General features: G+C 34.9%; 1 protein-coding gene across 3 annotated transcripts in view; it reads right to left on the bottom strand.

Annotated features, from left to right (window-relative positions):
* LOC150099333 (extracellular matrix organizing protein FRAS1-like) overlaps positions 1-17,877 on the bottom strand; it is a 1,385,483-nt gene that overhangs the window by 974,218 nt on the left and 393,388 nt on the right. For all 3 annotated transcript variants that reach the window (XM_090403569.1, XM_090403568.1, XM_090403570.1), the window contains exon 23: positions 15,036-15,173. In XM_090403569.1, the coding sequence (XP_090259695.1) occupies positions 15,036-15,173 (138 nt within the window). The remainder of the gene's footprint in view (positions 1-15,035; positions 15,174-17,877) is intronic.

A 17,877-nucleotide genomic window follows, 5' to 3' on the forward strand; every position in this document is an offset into this window, starting at 1 on the left:
TGCTGGAAAAGAAAATGTTGTGGAGGAGATAAAAGACAGTTGGTAGTGATCGGATCTACGAAGAGTATAAAGTACAGGCTAGAAACGTGAGGAGCATGGTAAATTGGCTGGTCAAGCCGAAGTAAACTCAAGGGAATTTTTCAGCTACATGGCAAGCAGGAGGAAGAATAATTATGGTAGATTAATATTGATAGATAGTTATGGCAGCAGACTAACAGTTGCAAAGGATATAGTGGAATTATTGAATGAGCACTTTATTAATATATGTTATACTGGTATAAATTATCCAGTACAATATGTAGAGGAGAAGCAAGTATTAGGAGAATTGGAAGTGAAAGAAACAGCAGTGTATCAGATGTTGATTGGGTTAGATGTCAATAAGGCTGTCATATCACCACATATTCTTAAGGAATGTGCACCACAGTTAGCTATTTCCTTAACCTGGTTATTTAATGAAAGTCTTGCAGTGGGTAGGGTTCCTAAAGAGTGGAAAGAAGGCAAAATAGTACCACTCCACAATATGTTTCTAAGACAGAAGTCTCCAACTATAGGTCAGTCTGCATAACTGCAGCTATGGTCAAGGTGTTGGAAAGATTGGTAAGGAATAGAATACAGAATTATTATTGGATTAAACAAGAATATAATTTCTTGGCATCTTTAATTTAATTTATAACCACGTGAAATAACTTTCAACATCTGTAATAGCTCTAATCCAAAGTATTTCAATAATAAGTTGTTACACCTTTTCACTACTTGTATATTGGAAATATATGATTTCTGCATTACTTCAACCTTGGTAGCACTATTGGGTCTGGCTCCCACCGATAATGTTATGTTTGTCTTTAGGTTTCATTGTGTCCTGGAGAGTATATAAGAATATACTCTCCAGGAGTATATAAGAGTAAAGAGGTTCTGCTTGGTAGTGGGTTTTTGCCTGTCAGTGAGTGGAGTCACTGCTTTCCTGTCCTGTAGTGGTTCATTCAGGAGTGATGAGTTTAATCTTATAGATCACTCAGAGTTTTTGAAGAGTATCCTTGCACTTTAACATATCCTGTTTGGGAAGTCTGCTGAAGTGGTCTGGAAGCCACCAAGTTTTGTACTTAAGTTTTGTAAATCTGGAAAAGGCATACAAGGTGCCCAGAGAAAAGCTTTTCAAAACACTACAGTTACATGGAATAAACAGAACTTTATATTGAGCAATATTAGTGTATATTTAAGTTGTAAGTCAGCAGTTAGAATTAAAAGAAATTCCATAAGATGGTTTGATTGAAAATCAGGTGTAAGACAAGGAATGCACATTATCTCCACTTTTATTCATTATTTATAAGAACATATTGAGAATGTAGCTGAAGTTTTCTATGTTCCTGCTTATTTTCATAGTTTTAGTGAAGATGGCGCTAGTGTCCTTGGTAAATGTGGCGGTCGAGTTTAGCTAGTCTAGAAAACGTGTTTTTAAAGTTAAATATAGTGTGGCTTTTTGTCACAAATAGTGCTGCAATTGTGTATCGGTTAGAAACAAGTGTCCTTCAGTGGTATTATTGTTTAGAACTGTGTTGTATATATTGTGTTTTCACTGCCGTTTGTTTCACTATATCAACGTGTAAAGATGGCGTCCAACAAGAAACGTACGTCAGCGGCGCGCAGGACTTCTACTACTACAAGAAAGGCCGGCTCAGCGTTGGATTTTTCGCAATGGATGCGTTGCGGAAACTGCTATATGTATGCACCGAAAAATGTGAAGGATCTGTGGTCGGTCTGGCAAAATGAAAAGAACGAAAATGTCGACGTATGTGAGAAGTGTCGGGATAGGCTGGAGCGTTTAGGAATGGAAGCTGACATCGGGACCGTAGCGGAAGAACTTCGGCGGGAGTTTATGAAAATGAAAAATGACCTTCATCTTCTTCATGAGGAAGTGGAAGTGATCGGTAAGGAGATACTGGAAGTTAAAGCGGAGTTTAATGTGTTAAACAGAGAAATTAGGACTATAGAGATTACTTTAGCTGAAGTAACTAGAACAGGATTACATATGGGTGAGTCTTTGGTGAATGATTCAGTAATAAATAGTATGGGAGTGATTGTGAGTCAATATAATAAAACCACAAGTGGCCTAGAAGAAATGAGATGTAGTGAGAGTGGGGGGGTAAGTAATAGAGAGTTGAGTAATGAAGCTGGGAGAGTCATGCTGAATAGTGTAGAGAATGAGTCCATGAGTGTGGACTTGAATGAAGTTAAGAGTAGTAAAATATATGGTGATTCTATGATTAAGGGTATGGAGAGTGGTATGCATGAGGAGTGCTTGGCTGATGGGACAATAGAAAGAGTGGCTTTAGCAATAAAGAGAGGGCATGAAGCAGACAAGATGATAGTTATGGTGGGTACGAATGATCTGAGAGGTAGTATAAATCGGGTAGGAAAAGATTTAAGAACATTATTAGATATTGTGAAGAGGAAAAGTTTCAATGGGAGAATAGTGTGTGTGCTGCCTCGTTTTGACAATTACGAGTTAAGTAGACGAGCAATGATAATGAATGATATGATTCCAAGAATGTGCAGAAAAAGAGGTCTGGAGTTTGTTGATGTTTGGAGTGTGTTTGAAGGAAAAAGGCAGTTGTATGCTAGAGATGGACTGCATCTTAACATGGAAGGACATAAGCGATTGAAGAAGTTTTCTGAACAGGTTGAAGTTATTGGGCAGGGAAACTAATATTGAAAAGGTTGAGTGTAAGAGAGAGAAACATTAGCACTGATTGTGTATTTATTGATCCTTATAGGCTGAATAAATTGCAGAAGAGAGGGGATAAAAATCGGCATAGGACTACGGTAGTTAATGACTTATATATCAGTTCTAAAGCCGGTACAAGATCTAGAGGGAATCTGCAATTTTTGTATACCAATGCTAGAAGCATTCGAAATAAGAGAGAAGAATTTTTGGCATTAGTCAGTGAAATCTCACCAAAAGTTGTAGGCATTAGTGAAACTTGGCTGTCAGCAGAAGATGTGGTCACTGGAATTGAATGTGATGGGTACACTATTTTCAGGGAGGATAGAGAAGATAGAACAGGGGGAGGAGTACTGTTGATGATAGCTGATGTGTTGCAGCCAAAGAAAGTAGTATATCATGATGATAGACATGTGAATAAGAGTTCATTTGAGGCAGTCTGGTGCGAAATAGCGACCAACGCAACCAAATATACAGTTGGATGCTGCTATAGGCCAGGGAGTACGGGGGGAGATATTGAATTCATGCATCAGCAACTTAGTGCAATGAGTGAAGGCTTGGTGATTATTATGGGGGATTTTAATTACGGTGATATCAATTGGAAGGAGGAAATATCACGTAGCAAAAAGGAAATGGAATTCATACATCTTCTACGAGATAATTACTTGAAACAGCACGTAACTGAAGGGACACGTGGTGTGAGAGTGTTGGACCTGGTTATTGGTTCAGAGGTTATATGCATAAGTAAGGTGTCCTCGTTACCTCCAGTTGGTGAAAGCGATCATGTGGTATTGACTTGGGAGGTTGCAAAATCTGTGGATTTTTCTATTAAGAAGGGGTATGTACGGAACTACAGGTTAGGCAATTATAACAAGCTTCGGAGTGAGCTTGCAGCCATCCCATGGCAGAACATATTGCAAGGGAAAGATGTTAGCAGTGCTTGGGATAAAATCAGCGGGTATATGAGGAAAGCAATATCAGATTGTGTCCCCATGGTTAGGAGGTCAAACAAGGCAGGCATTAGATGGATGAGCAGTAGTATCAAGCTTGAACTGCAAAAAAAGAAAATGTTATGGAGAATTTACAAGGAGAAAGGCGATCAGGACACCCATGAGCAGTACAAGGCTCAAGCTAGGAAAGTTACCAGCATAGTAAGAAAAGCTAAATCAGATTATGAGAAGACCTTAGCCAAAGAGATCAAGGGTAATCCCAAAGAGTTCTTCCGCTATGTGGCAAGTAAGAGGAAGAATGACTTCGGAAGGATAACCTTAGTGGGTGCTGATGGTATTGAGGTGACAAAATCAGATGTAATAGTCGAGTTACTGAGTGATCACTTTTCAAAAGTCTATCACCCAAGTGAGGATATCTCTATACCTACAGCAATACCTAATGTGAGAATTGAAGCTAAAGAATCAGAGGTATTAAATATGTTGCAAAACTTAAATGCAAACACTGCGGTAGGCTTAGATGGAATATCAGCTCGGGTGTTGCGTGAATGTGCAAATGAATTGTCAACCCCTCTCACCTGGATATTTAACTTAAGTTTGAACTCTGGTATGGTCCCTAGGGAGTGGAAGTTAGGCAAAGTGGTTCCTTTGCATAAGGGTGGCTCTAAAACTGCGGTATTGAATTACAGACCAATCACCATCTCAGGAGTAGTGGTAAAAGTATTGGAAAAGTTGGTTAAAGACAAAATTCAAGAATGGGTGGATCAGGATATGATACTCTATAGAGGCCAACATGGTTTTGTTAAAGGTAGATCCTGCCTTAGCAATCTATTAACTATTCATAATAGAATAACATCTGAGTTGGACAAAGGAACTGGCTACACAGTGGTACTTCTGGATTTTGCTAAGGCTTTTGACAGGATACCCCATAGAACACTGTTACGCAAATTGGAGCAGATGGGAATGGATATTAAATTGGTGATATGGATAGGAGAATGGCTCAGGGAGAGATACCATAAGGTGGTGTATGGAGGAGCCGAGTCCAGAATGAGGCAGGTGACCAGTGGTGTGCCTCAGGGCTCTGTGCTTGGGCCAATGTTGTTTAATTTGTATATAAATGATATAGGAAACGACTTAAAGGGAGATATTCAGTTGTTTGCTGATGATGCAAAGTTGTGTAGTGCAATAAAAAATCAAGCTGATGTTGAAAGTTTGCAGGAGGATTTAAATAAGCTGGTAAAATGAGCAAAAGAAAATGGATGTCAGTTCAATGTGGAAAAGTGTAAAGTCATGCATTTTGGGATTAAAAGATTACCAGCTGTGTACTACATCGATGGAAAGGTACTCCAAGAGATTGATGAGGCTAGGGACTTAGGGGTATTGGTAGATAGGGAGATGAAGTTCAGAGGACACATTGCTAAGGTGTCCAAGATTGCACATAGGATTACTTGGTTGTTGAGGAACACACTGACATCCAGAGATAAAGAGGTTATTATTCCCCTTTATAAAGCATTGATACTTCCACATTTGGATTACTGTGCTCAGGTCTGGTCACCTGGATTCCTTGGAGATGAGGAGGCTGTGGAGAGGGTTCAGAGAAGAGTGACCAAGTTGGTGAGTGATATAAAAAATGCTCCCTACATTGATAGATTGAGAGCTTGTGGATTGCAGAGATTGGTTGATAGGCGAAGAAGAGGGGATATGATAGAAACATTCAAATTACTAAAAGGTTTTTATAGGATTGATGCAGGGGAAATGTTTCAGCTGTGTGAAAGTGATGGAAGAACAAGAGGTCATCTCTGGAAATTAAAGAAGAGTGTGGTTGACAAAGGTGTCAGAACAAGGTTTTTTGCCTGGAGGGTGGTGAATGAGTGGAATTCATTGCCTGACTTAGTTGTGAGCACTTCGTCTGTAAATGAATTCAAGAAGAGATATGACAGATATTGTTTTGCTAGTTTGGGTCTCCCGCGATGAGTCTATTGACTCCATGGAGATACCCGTAATAATAATAATAATAATAATAATAATAATAAGATGGTAAGTAAATCTGGAAATTAAGTAAATCTGGAAATAAACAACAGAATAAGCAAAGCTGCTATGGTGGGGAGCCAGATGAATAAATTTATATGGAATAATAGAGAAATTAGGCAATCTGCTAAACTAGCAGTAAAAAAGAGTGTTCAAACCAGTTTTAAATTATGGATCTGAGAGTTGGGTATAAATAAAGCTCTTGATCATAGATTACAGACCATAGATATGAGAATTCTTAAAAAAATTAGGGGCCTGAACAGATGGCATCAATGATAGAATCATATTAATAATGAAGATATTAGGAAGGAACTTGACATTTCTTGCATTCAAGAATGTGTGAGCATTGCAAATCTAAGTTGGTATGGTCACTTAAATAGAATGGGTGAGGAAAGGTTAGCAAAATAAGTGTTTGATATCAAGATGGCTGGAAAAAGAACCATTGGAAGACCAAGGTCTAGGTGGTTTGATTGTCAGAAGCTTCTTAGAAGAAAGAAATGTTAGATACAACAATATGGAGTGCTGACAAGTAACAGAGTAATATGGAGGAAAACCATTGATAGGAGATTAATAATAATGTAAACCTAATCATGTAGTCCTGTCATAGTAGCCTGAATATTAGGAAATCGATGATGATGATGATGATGATGGATTCTTTAGGATTAATAAAATGAATAATTGCCATAAGAAAAATGGCATGAAAATCAGCAGTAAAAAGAATCAAAACTATGAAAACATGCAGGAAGATTACATTCTTAGTTATGAAACTATGAAGAAAAAGTAAAATATACTGTCAAAACAATTAGGGGATATTTTGGTTTTCTTGTATATTATAAAGTTATAAAAATAATTTACAAATGTAACACACTTTGTAATAAATATCGATTATTTAAACAATATCTCATCAATTACAGCCTATCCATAAGTAAGAAATATTTATTCATGTATAAAGTACCCAATAGTTATAATTATTTGCAGAAATTTATAATTACAGAATAACATATGCCACAGTAAACAACTTTTTTTATTATGTAAATAGTTCATCTTATGTCTTGATAGACTTGTGTTTCTTAGAAAGGACCTCCCACGATGAGTCTTTTGACTCCATGGAGGCCTGCATAATAATAATAATAATGATGATGATGATGTATCATAAGACATCATCAGTACAACTGCATGTTCATGGATTAAAAACTACTGAGCTGAAATTATAATTACTTAAATTAAATTAAAATATAGCAGATGACATTATTGAATACAACTGACGATAACAATTTCCCACGCTTTTGAAACATTGAGACAGTCATTTCGATTAAATTAGGTCTATGAAGTAAGGCTTATATGTGGATCTAAATAATAATTTGGTATTTTGCCATTGGATCCTATGGTTAGCATTTTCAATTCCATGTTGTGCAAGATCAGATTTGTGAGGTTTGATAAGGCAGAGGTAGTCTTGATGTTCAGAGATACATTTATTTATAGATCTTCCTGTTTGTCCATACTAAGACAAATTACAAAAACATAGTACTTGATATACACCTGGTAGCAAAAGAGTTTGCTACCAAAAGACAAAAGAGTTTGTCTTTTGGTGAAGGTAGCAAATTATGAATTTGGTTGATAGGTTTGCAGGTAGCAACGAGTTTTCTCATAATTTTTGTCACATATTTCTCATAATTTTTGCCACACATTCAGAGATGCTTATATCATATTATAGTATAACTATATGTTGTGGATTATAAAAATCCATAACATATTTCAAAGATAAATTAATTAAAAGTGCATATACTTTCTACTAAACAATTCATTTATCAGTGTTAATTTCGTGTGAAACAACAAATAAAAAAATAAAACTATAAATTTCTTTACTGTTGTATATAATGTTTACACTGCATTTTCAATTTAAAAACAGAACCACATGATGTCATGATAGCTGTTGAAAACTTAAAAAACAAAAGCTTAACACCTTCTTTAAACAAAATAATCATGTCAGAATCACTATTTCCCAGTATTAAATCACTCACATGGAAATTAAAAAGAAATTATGTTTTAAAACTAGATTAGTTTTTAACAAAATTGATGAAGTGAAACTTTGTTTCACTTAATCAGGAAATAGCACAAATAAATTAGAAACTACAAGCAAAGGATTAACAGTTAACATTTCTAATGAAAAATATTTGAAAACATTTTAACAATGAAAAGTGAACATTCGCTGTTACACCGGCTGCTGATTCATAGTTTGCTGTTACTGCTGTAGATACAAGGGTGTCATGATGGATTAAGAAAGACCAGATTTGATTTGTGTAAAATCATCCCTTAAATTAAAGATACCAAGAAATTATATCCTTGGTTTAATCCTTTATCCAAGTGTAAGTAAACAAAGTTTGCACTGAAGTATTTTCAGGACTGGGGCATTAGTCCTGAAAATACTTCGGGTGAAAATTTCATTTGCTTATGTGTGGATAAAGGATTAAACCAAGAATATAATTTCTTGGTATTTTTAATTTATAATATAACCAGGGGCGCTAGCCCAATAATTGTAGTTTTAAAAAATATGTTTCTTGTAATTATTATTTTTTGATCTATTTCCAACATGTTTTACTGTTTAATAAAAAAATTACTGTAGTATTTTGTGGCAATATTGTATAATGCAACTTAGTATGGTCTCTGGGACCAGCCACAGCTGGCCCTATTTTATACATGTAGAACACAGGACGTGTATGAGGCAAGTGCACTAGCGATCGTGTTTGTTTTCCGGGTGCAACACTTATCTTGAGGCCAGTTTAGTCTGGCCCAGTCACTGCGTTTGTACGTAAATAGCGGGCGATTCTTTCATTGTCTTATTATTTATTCTTGTTGTTGATCTGTTTTATTGTTTTTAGTGTGTTTAATTATTGTTGTCGTTTTTAGTTATAATTTATTTTAAAGTTTAAATTTTTATTATGTCCATAAACAATACATTTTAACTATGAACAAAATCGATAGTTTATTGGAAAAACCTTTCTCGTTATTTCTTGGAATCTCAGAAGTTTGGACATTGATTTATAAAATAAATAATAGAAATAATAACTTTTTTGTTTTAACACTTGAAAAATGAAAACATTTTGCAGGGCGGCCAGCTGGAGTCAAACCAGCGTCTTTGGATTTCCGGTTCACTGCTCTAGTCCACTGAGCTTTTTTTTTTTTTTGGCTCTAGTCCATTGAGCTATGCCCGCAACTGCAAATCTTTCGAGTTTTCATGTTATTAATACTTTGCGCCCGTATATGTTATGTCCTAACAATTTTAAAAAATTAATAACTCAATGCATCAGTAGATTCTGACTAAACATTATTGTAATAGAAATAATAACTATAAATCAATAACAGAACCCACTATATAAATATAAAAAAATTAAGTTATTTTTGGCCCCTGGCCCCACCTGTTTCTATTGTCACCAGCCGCCACTGAATATAACCAAGCAGAAAACCTTCTAACAAAAATCATCCCTTGTTTTTTATTACATTTTAACTTTTAAATTTATTATTATTATTATTATTATTATTATTATTATTATTATTATTATAAACATTGTCGATAACCAAGTAAAAAATACAGACTGGAATTCCCTACTTAAAATAAACGATCCTGTAATATTATACGAGAATTTTCAACTAAAGTTCACAGAAATATACAAAAAAGCAACAAAACCTACACAAATGAGGTGACAAACAGACAACAATCCATGGATAAATGATAACATACTAAATACTATTACTGAAAAAGAAAATCTATGGAAAAAACTTAAAAAGTCACCCAGTAACACACATTTACAAATCTTATACAAAAACACAAGAAATAAACTAACAAAAAAAATTCGTAGGGCAAAAAGACGCTACTACTTCAAAAAATTCATGGAATATAACGACAACATTAAGCAAACATGGGCTACACTCAACGAATTAGTAACCCGAAAAAATAAAACTTCAGCACAAGATTGTATTGGAAAAGCTTTGGTCAGGACACAAACCAAGAGGAACTAGCAGACTCATTCAACCATGCTTTCACATACAACATCACACAACTCAAAAAAGACAAACTACCAACGATCAACAAAAAACTACCGACACAAAGTCAACAACAAACGATGTATTTTCCACCCATAACAAAAGAGGAACTGAAAGAAGCACTCCTAAAACTAAAACCAAAGACCACTCCAGGAATAGACAAAATAAGACTCACAGACCTTATAACACACTTTGAACAAATAAATCCAATATTTTTGAAACTCGTGAGCATAATATTCGACACAGGCATTATCCCACAACAACTAAAAACTGCAGTAATTATGCCAATATACAAACACGGCAAAAGAAACGATACTCAGAACTAGAGACCAATAGCTACACTACCAGTCATCTCAAAAATTCTAGAAAAAATAACACACACCAGACTACAGAACTATTTACAGAAGTACAACATCATCTCACAAAACCAATACGGCTTTCAGAAAACAAAAAGCATCATTACTTTATTAGAAGACATCGCCGACACAATAAACAAAGCTCTGAACAAAAACAAGTATGCCATCCTTATACTGCTGGACCTAACCAAAGCATTTGACACACTTGAATATGACATACTACTCACCAAACTATACTCAATAGGCATAAGAGGAACACTGCATACATGGTTCAAGAACTACCTCTCAAATAGAACACAAGTAACAAAAAAAGGTACATGTCACAGTCTGAGTATACAAGTAAAACACGGTGTACCTCAAGGTGCCATATTATCACCCACTTTATTCCACATATACATTAACGATGTTCATAACATATCCATAAGAAGTCAAATATTTCAATACACAGATGACACTGAACTACTAGCAATCCACACAGACATTAACACAGCTCTCTGCAAAGCACAACAAGACCTAAACGAAATCACAACATACTTCCACCAAAACACAATTCTAATCAACGTCACCAAAACACAGATGTTGATAATACACAACCCAAGAATCATACGCCCTGCATCACCATCGATATATTGTCACACATACCGTTGCATTAACAACAAAAATACCTGCCAATGTTCCGAAGTCAAACCTGTAACACACGAAAAATACCTCAGTCTCTATATAGATTCCCACCTTAAATGGACAAAACATATAGAATACCTACACACCAAACTCAGAATCATCGCAGCAAAACTCTTCCAAGTTAAAGACATTATTCCACCCAACATAAAAAAACTCCTATATCATGCTGTGAATCCCTACTCAGATATGGAATAACAGTCTATGCAAATACACCAAACAGCCACCTAACAAAATTAGAAACACTACACAGGAAAATCGTGTCAACAGTGATCTGGACACCTTACACGCAACAACCAATATCCGACAAGCACATGGCGATACACAGAATTCTGAGCATTAAAAACCTGAAATACTACACGACATTAACAAGGAATTACTTCAACATCACCTATCGAAACAACAGAAACACATATCGTATAACACGACCTACAACAACTCTCTACATCCCCACACCCTTCAACAACTCATACGGTTCTTTTGTGAGATCACATCAGATACCCATGCAGCTCAACAACCTACCAAGAAAGTTAAAACACGTAGATAACTACGTGTTTTATCTACGTAGTTAAAAAACAAACTTTAAAAAACAAACTCTGGAAAATATACCAACAAAGTTAAGAAACCATTAACACTAATATACACATCACAAATCACTAGAATCCAATGCCTACATCCCATACATAAACAGTAGCAACAACACAAATAAAGGCTAAATCCCACTCTCTTCATAAAAGCTAACCCAAGCTTCCAAGTAAGTGGGATTAACTTGCCTCACTCATCTACAAGTAATCCTTATAAGCAAATGCAGAAATGTGTATGTATAATCACTCTTTCTCAAATTTTAAAAATAAATAAATAAATAAAATAAAAAAATAAAAAATTATACAAAAAATTCTGTATAATCTTCATTGTTAATATTAGAAGAACACGTGTTGTAAATACATAATATAAAGGGAAAAAAGTATTATTAAAAATTTTAATTGAAATTCAATGTAGGAATTGCAGCACTTAGTGCTGAACTCTGCAAAATTATAAAGTGCAATGTCACACAAGATGTTTATTGTATGTATAAATATTTAAGCAATATAAAATATATTTAAAAAATAATAATAATAATAATAATAATAAAATAAAAGCCAGCAGAAAGAAAAAACCAGTTGCCAAGGACGCGAACGCATTGCAAGACAATACACCAATCTTCCTATCCAAATATTTAACACCATTCAACCAGAATCTGTTATACCAAGCAAGAAAAACAAAAACAGAAAAAAAAATTACCAATTTTTGTGGATCAGAGATGCCAAGATATTCTTCAGGAAGTCAAAAACTTCAAAGCCAATAAAAATTAAAATCTCAGAAGACATAGAAAGGCTGCCAGAGTGAAAAAAAAAAAAGTGTCTCCTAATTAGTTTAAAAAGAAGACCACAATAAAAATGAATGTGAATCATCAAGACAGATGTAATAACACCAGAATATATTGGCAATTTCACTTTGACCAGACCTTTCAGATCGTTTATTTGACATCTCGAACATCAGCCTACTTCCAACACAGCAATCAAATCAATAATATATATATATATATATCTAACCGGTGTCATCCTCAGATAAGCTTATTAAAAAGATTCAAGGATGCAAACTGAGACATTACATCTCAACCGAGATCAACAAAAAAAAAAAAAATATTTATTATATTGAAGTGCTGTAGTTACAGCGGTTAAAAACATTAAAAGCAAAAATTGTAAAAAAATATATAACTTACTGTTATACTATAAATGCTGTTAGAAAAATGCAATCTTATCCAATTGCAAACTATAAATTACCATCTATAGTAATTATTATTAAACATATTATACAAAAAATGGAAAATTTTGTATTAAATTCACTCTAAAAAAAAAACTAGAACAACATGTTTAGTAAATGCATAATATGCAATCATAACTTTAAATTAAAAAAAAAAATTATGGAACTAAAAAAAATACTATTATCATATGTAATTTTTAAATTTTGTAATTTCTATGATTTTATAATGTAATTATTATATGCATGCAAGACATAATAAAGTGAAAAAAAAAATTACACCCTCCAATGGAGTCGACAGACTCATCGTGGAAGGTTCATTCAACTGATGTCTTTATCATATAGAATGTTGAAGTCCTTAACACTCCTTGCATTAACAACACATTCTGGTAATGCATTCCATTCACTGACAATTCTCCATATAAAAAATCTACTCTGCACATCCTTCTTCACCACACTTTTACATAACCTCCAGGAATGACCTCTGGTTCTCCTCTCACCTTCTGCTCTTTTTTTATAATCCCCTCTGGATTAATCTGATAAAATTCTCACACTAACTTAACCATCTCTAATATATTACCACTCTTACTCATATCCACCAACCTCTGCAATCCACATTTCTTTAACCTCTCTCCATAGCCAGCACATTCCAAACTCCTGATATTGTCTTAGCCACTTGTCTCTGGACCCTCTAAAATGTGTCCACATCGCATTGAAAAACAGGTGACCAGATCTGAGCACAATAGGCCAAGTGTGGTCTGACCAGTGCCTTATACAGTAGCACAACCACTTCCTTATCCTTGCATGTTAGAGTACTTCTTATCATAGCAGCACTATGATGTGCAACATTAGCAATATGCCCTCTAAACTTCAGTCTACTGTCAACCATCACTCCCAAATCTCTAATCTCATCCACTTCCTGTGGTATGGCACCATCGATATAGTACACAGCATTATATTTCTGCACTGCAAAATGCAACACCTTTCACTTATTGATATTAAAACTACTACCCCATTCGTTTGTCCAAGTAAAAAGTCTATTCATAAATTCAGTGCTGAAGTTAATTTCCTGAAGGAAATTATCATCAGCATTGCTACTTATAATTCTTCCCAACTTTGCATCATCAGCAAATATCTGAAGATCCCCAGTCAGTCAGTCCACATGATATATCGTTCACAAACAACTTAAACAGCAGGGACCCAAGAACAGAATTTGGTGGCATGCCACTGGTCACCCTTCTTTTTTGAGACACTGCTCCATCATACTGCTGGTATCATTCAGAGAGCCAATCTCTAAATGATATACGAAATTATCATGTGGTAATCTATCAAATGCTTCTGCAAAGTCTAAGAATATCACTGTATATGATTCTCCCTTATCTAACACACTTGTCACCTTATCATAAAATACAAGTAAATTACTGAAACAGGATCCTCCCTTTACAAATCCATGCTGACCATCATAAAGAATTCCATGTCCATCAACCCAATTCTGTATTCTATTCCTTACCAATCTTTCCAATGCCTTACCACAGCTGCAGTTATACACACTGACCTATAGTTGGAGACTTCTGTCTTAGAAACATGTTGTGGAGTGGTACTATGTTGCCTTCTTTCCACTCCTTAGGAACCCTACCCACTGCAAGATTTTCATTAAATAACCAGGTTAAGGGAACAGCCAACTGTGGTGCACATTCTTTAAGAGTATGTGGTGATATATCATCCATTCCCACAGCCTTATTCACATCTAACCCAACCAACATCTGATACACCTCTGTTTCTTTCACTTCCAATTCTCCTAATACTTGCCTCTCCTCTACATATTGTACTGGATAATTTATACCAGTATAACATATATTGATAAAGTGCTCATTCAATAATTTCACTATATCCTTTACAACTGTTAGTCTGCTGCCTTGGGTTTACTTGGGTTTACTTTGGCCTGACCAGCCAAATTACCATGTTCATCACCTTTAGCCTGCACTTTATACTTTTCATGGATCTGATCACCACCAACTGTCTTGTATCTCCTCCATAATATTTTCTTTTCCAGGACAACCTGCTTGATTTCACTAGTCATCCATTTCACTGCCACTCTATTTACTTGCTAAATCCTTGGTATGCTGTCATATATTGCTTTTATATACCAAACAAATGTTTAATTTATACCAAACAAAGCATTTAATAGTGTTAATTTCCTGTAAAACAATAAAAAAACACAATAAAATTTTCTTTACTGTATATCATTTTTGCACTGTATTTTCAATTTAAAAACAGGACTATAAGATGTCAAGATAGTTGTTTAAAACTAAAAAAAAAGCTTAACACTTTCTTTAAACAAAATAATAATGTTAGTATCACTATTTCCCAGTATTAAACCACTCACAAAGAAGTCTACACAATGAAAATAATAATATTACCTATTGTACACCTATATTTGAAAGAGAAGAACATAAGTTTATTTACCTTTACATTCTTTGGTATTATGATCAAGATAAAATTGTTCATAACATGACGGAATGCATTCACCAAACTGGAGAACTAGGTTATCACGACACTGCAAACACTGAGTCTCAGAACAGCGCACACAATTGTAGTCACAAGCTATTAAAAATAAAATCATTCATTTAACTCTCTTAGGACAATGGACAACATTACATGGATTAAACAAAACAGTTTTTTTAAATAACAGAAAAGTTACATACTCTTATGCATGACTGGATCAAAACTAAAAAGAGAGTTTCTATTAAATGTTTCAAATGTGAGTGCCAATTAGGTGAGAGAACAGAGCAAATATTAGTACAGTCGACAATATCGACAGTAGGATGGAAAATGTCGAAATTAATATCAACTGTGTGGCAGTGGAAATACAGGAGAGTGAAATGGATACAAATAAAGAAACAGTGCACTTGGATGTTTATTATTATTATTATTATTATTACGGGTAACTCCAAGGAGTCCTTAGACTCATTGAAGGAGGCCCTAAACATCATGTCAAAAACTATCCAGCATTGTGCAGTATTTATCATACTTTGCTTTGAGCTCATTCACAGTCATGGCAACCAAAACAGACTCTGGAAACCTATTCCAATCATTCACTCTCTTCAAGCAAAAAAACTAATTCTAATATCATTGCTAACTACACTCTTACTCAGTTTCTATGGATGGCCCTTAGTTCTCCCAACATACCTGTTCTGAAAATTTCTTTTGAATTAATCTTGTAAAAACCCTCAGTAATTTGTATGTCTCAATCATATCACCCCTTTTCCACCTATCAACCAGTTCTGTAACTCACAAATCTTCAACCTGTTCTCATAAAGTTCATTCCATAGACCTGCTACCATCTTGGCCATTGGCCTTTGGATCCTCTCCACCTCCTCCTCATTACCAAGAAATCCTGGTGAAAAGATCTGCAGACAGTAGTCAAGATGGGATCTTATCAAGGCTCAATAAAGAGGAACAATAACTTGCTTTTCGCTGCTCGTCAAAGTATTCTTCAGTAACCAAGTGATCTGATGAGCTGCTTTAGCTACTTTTGCTATGTGGCCCTAAACTTTAAATCCTTATCCACTAACACTCCCAAGTCTCTGGCTTCATCAATTTTTTGGAGTACAGTTTCACCAATGTGATATATAGCTGGTAATCTTTTCACCCCAAAATTCAAAACCTTACACTTTGCCACATTAAACTGACATCCAATCTCCTTTGCACAGTCTGCCAATCTATCCAAATCATCCTGCAAATTTTGACGTCATCTGTATTAACTATTGCTCTACCCAACTTTGCATCAACAGCAAATAACTGAAACTGTTCCTGTCAGATCCTTTCCTCTATTTTTAATGAAGAAATTAAACGGCATAAGATTTAGAAGTTCTCGTATACACCAAAATCTCCACATCCTGCAAAAAAAAAAAAAAAAAAAAAAAAATTGCTAAGTAGGCCAGATGGGATGGAGAGATACACATATCTGAATATGAAAAAGATGTTGAGTTTATGGATTGGTACATACAGACTGTATTTACTAGTGTTGACCTTCCATGATGAGTCATGTGATTCCATGAAGCTCAAGAATATAATAATGAAAAAAGAAAGCACAGATTAGGATTAGTCTTCCACACAACAAATACAGGCCACCAAATATTTTGACAAGAAATAAATTATATATATTGATCATAACTGTTTTATAAGAAAATTTAAAGAAGCCTCAGAAATGATTCATATCCCAATACAATGTAAAACACCAAAGCATGGTCTGCATTCATCAAAAATCTAACAATGATGGAAATGGGACATAACACACATTATGCCACAGTATGTGACAACTAGCAGTGTTCCATGAACACCACTTACAATTTTGGTCACTAGAGGGGGTGTAAAGTGTGTAGTGTTGGAAAAGAGCTCCAGAAAAGATAAGTGCTATTTTATTAATTGGCAATATTTCCTGAATTTTAGTGTTGTACTATTTATTTTTGACAACAAAGTGTGTCTGCATTTTTGATTTATTAGTTGAAATTGTCTTCTTTAAATAACACGTTGGCGGTACTCATGAGATCAACCACGTGGGATTTGGCTGGTGTGTCTAGGCAAGCGCTGCAAAAATCAAGTGGAATTAATGACATAGACTTTTCAAAAATGATTTGATGTTGTGAGTGTAATATGTATGCATGGCAGAGTGTAAGAGATGTGTATGTGGAGAGAGAGAGAAAATGAACAGGAGATAAGAGAAAGTATGGATTTGTAGGAAGTGTGATATATTACTAGCCACTAGACTGAAAAGAAAAAAGATGATGTAAATAAAAGAAACAGAAATGAAACAAAAGCTAGTGAAACAGAGGGAGTGAAAGAATGCAAGAATGTAGAAGCAAAAATTAGTGATAAGGGAGTGAGAGAAAGTACGAATGAAGAAACAGAAATAACATGCAGCAGAACGAGAGGTAGCAAGACTGCAGAAGTAACAGAGAGTGAAATTGTTGGAATGCAAAATTTGATGAAACAGTTGTTGTATATGAAAAATGAAATGGAATATGTAGAGTGTTATTAGACATTTAGTGGAACCTAATGAAAGTGTACAAAAGAAGAAAATTAAAGAAAAAAAGGGCAAAAGAGGTGACTAGTGATTCCAGAATACCAGTATATGGAGATTCCATAGTTAGAGGATTAGTTAATGAGACAGTCCATAAGCTCTGCTATCCAGAGGGAGAATGAATAGAATAATTCAGGCTTTGGACATGAGGAAGAAACAAGCAAGAGAGTTAGTGGTGGCTGTGGGGACAAATGATCTAAGTGGACATAAAAAGCATGTGAGGGC

This window comes from Typopeltis vanoorti, chromosome 14 (assembly GCF_054136105.1).
Source record: "Typopeltis vanoorti isolate ZY-2024b chromosome 14, IOZ_Tvanoo_1.0, whole genome shotgun sequence".
Lineage (NCBI taxonomy): Eukaryota > Metazoa > Arthropoda > Arachnida > Uropygi > Thelyphonidae > Typopeltis > Typopeltis vanoorti.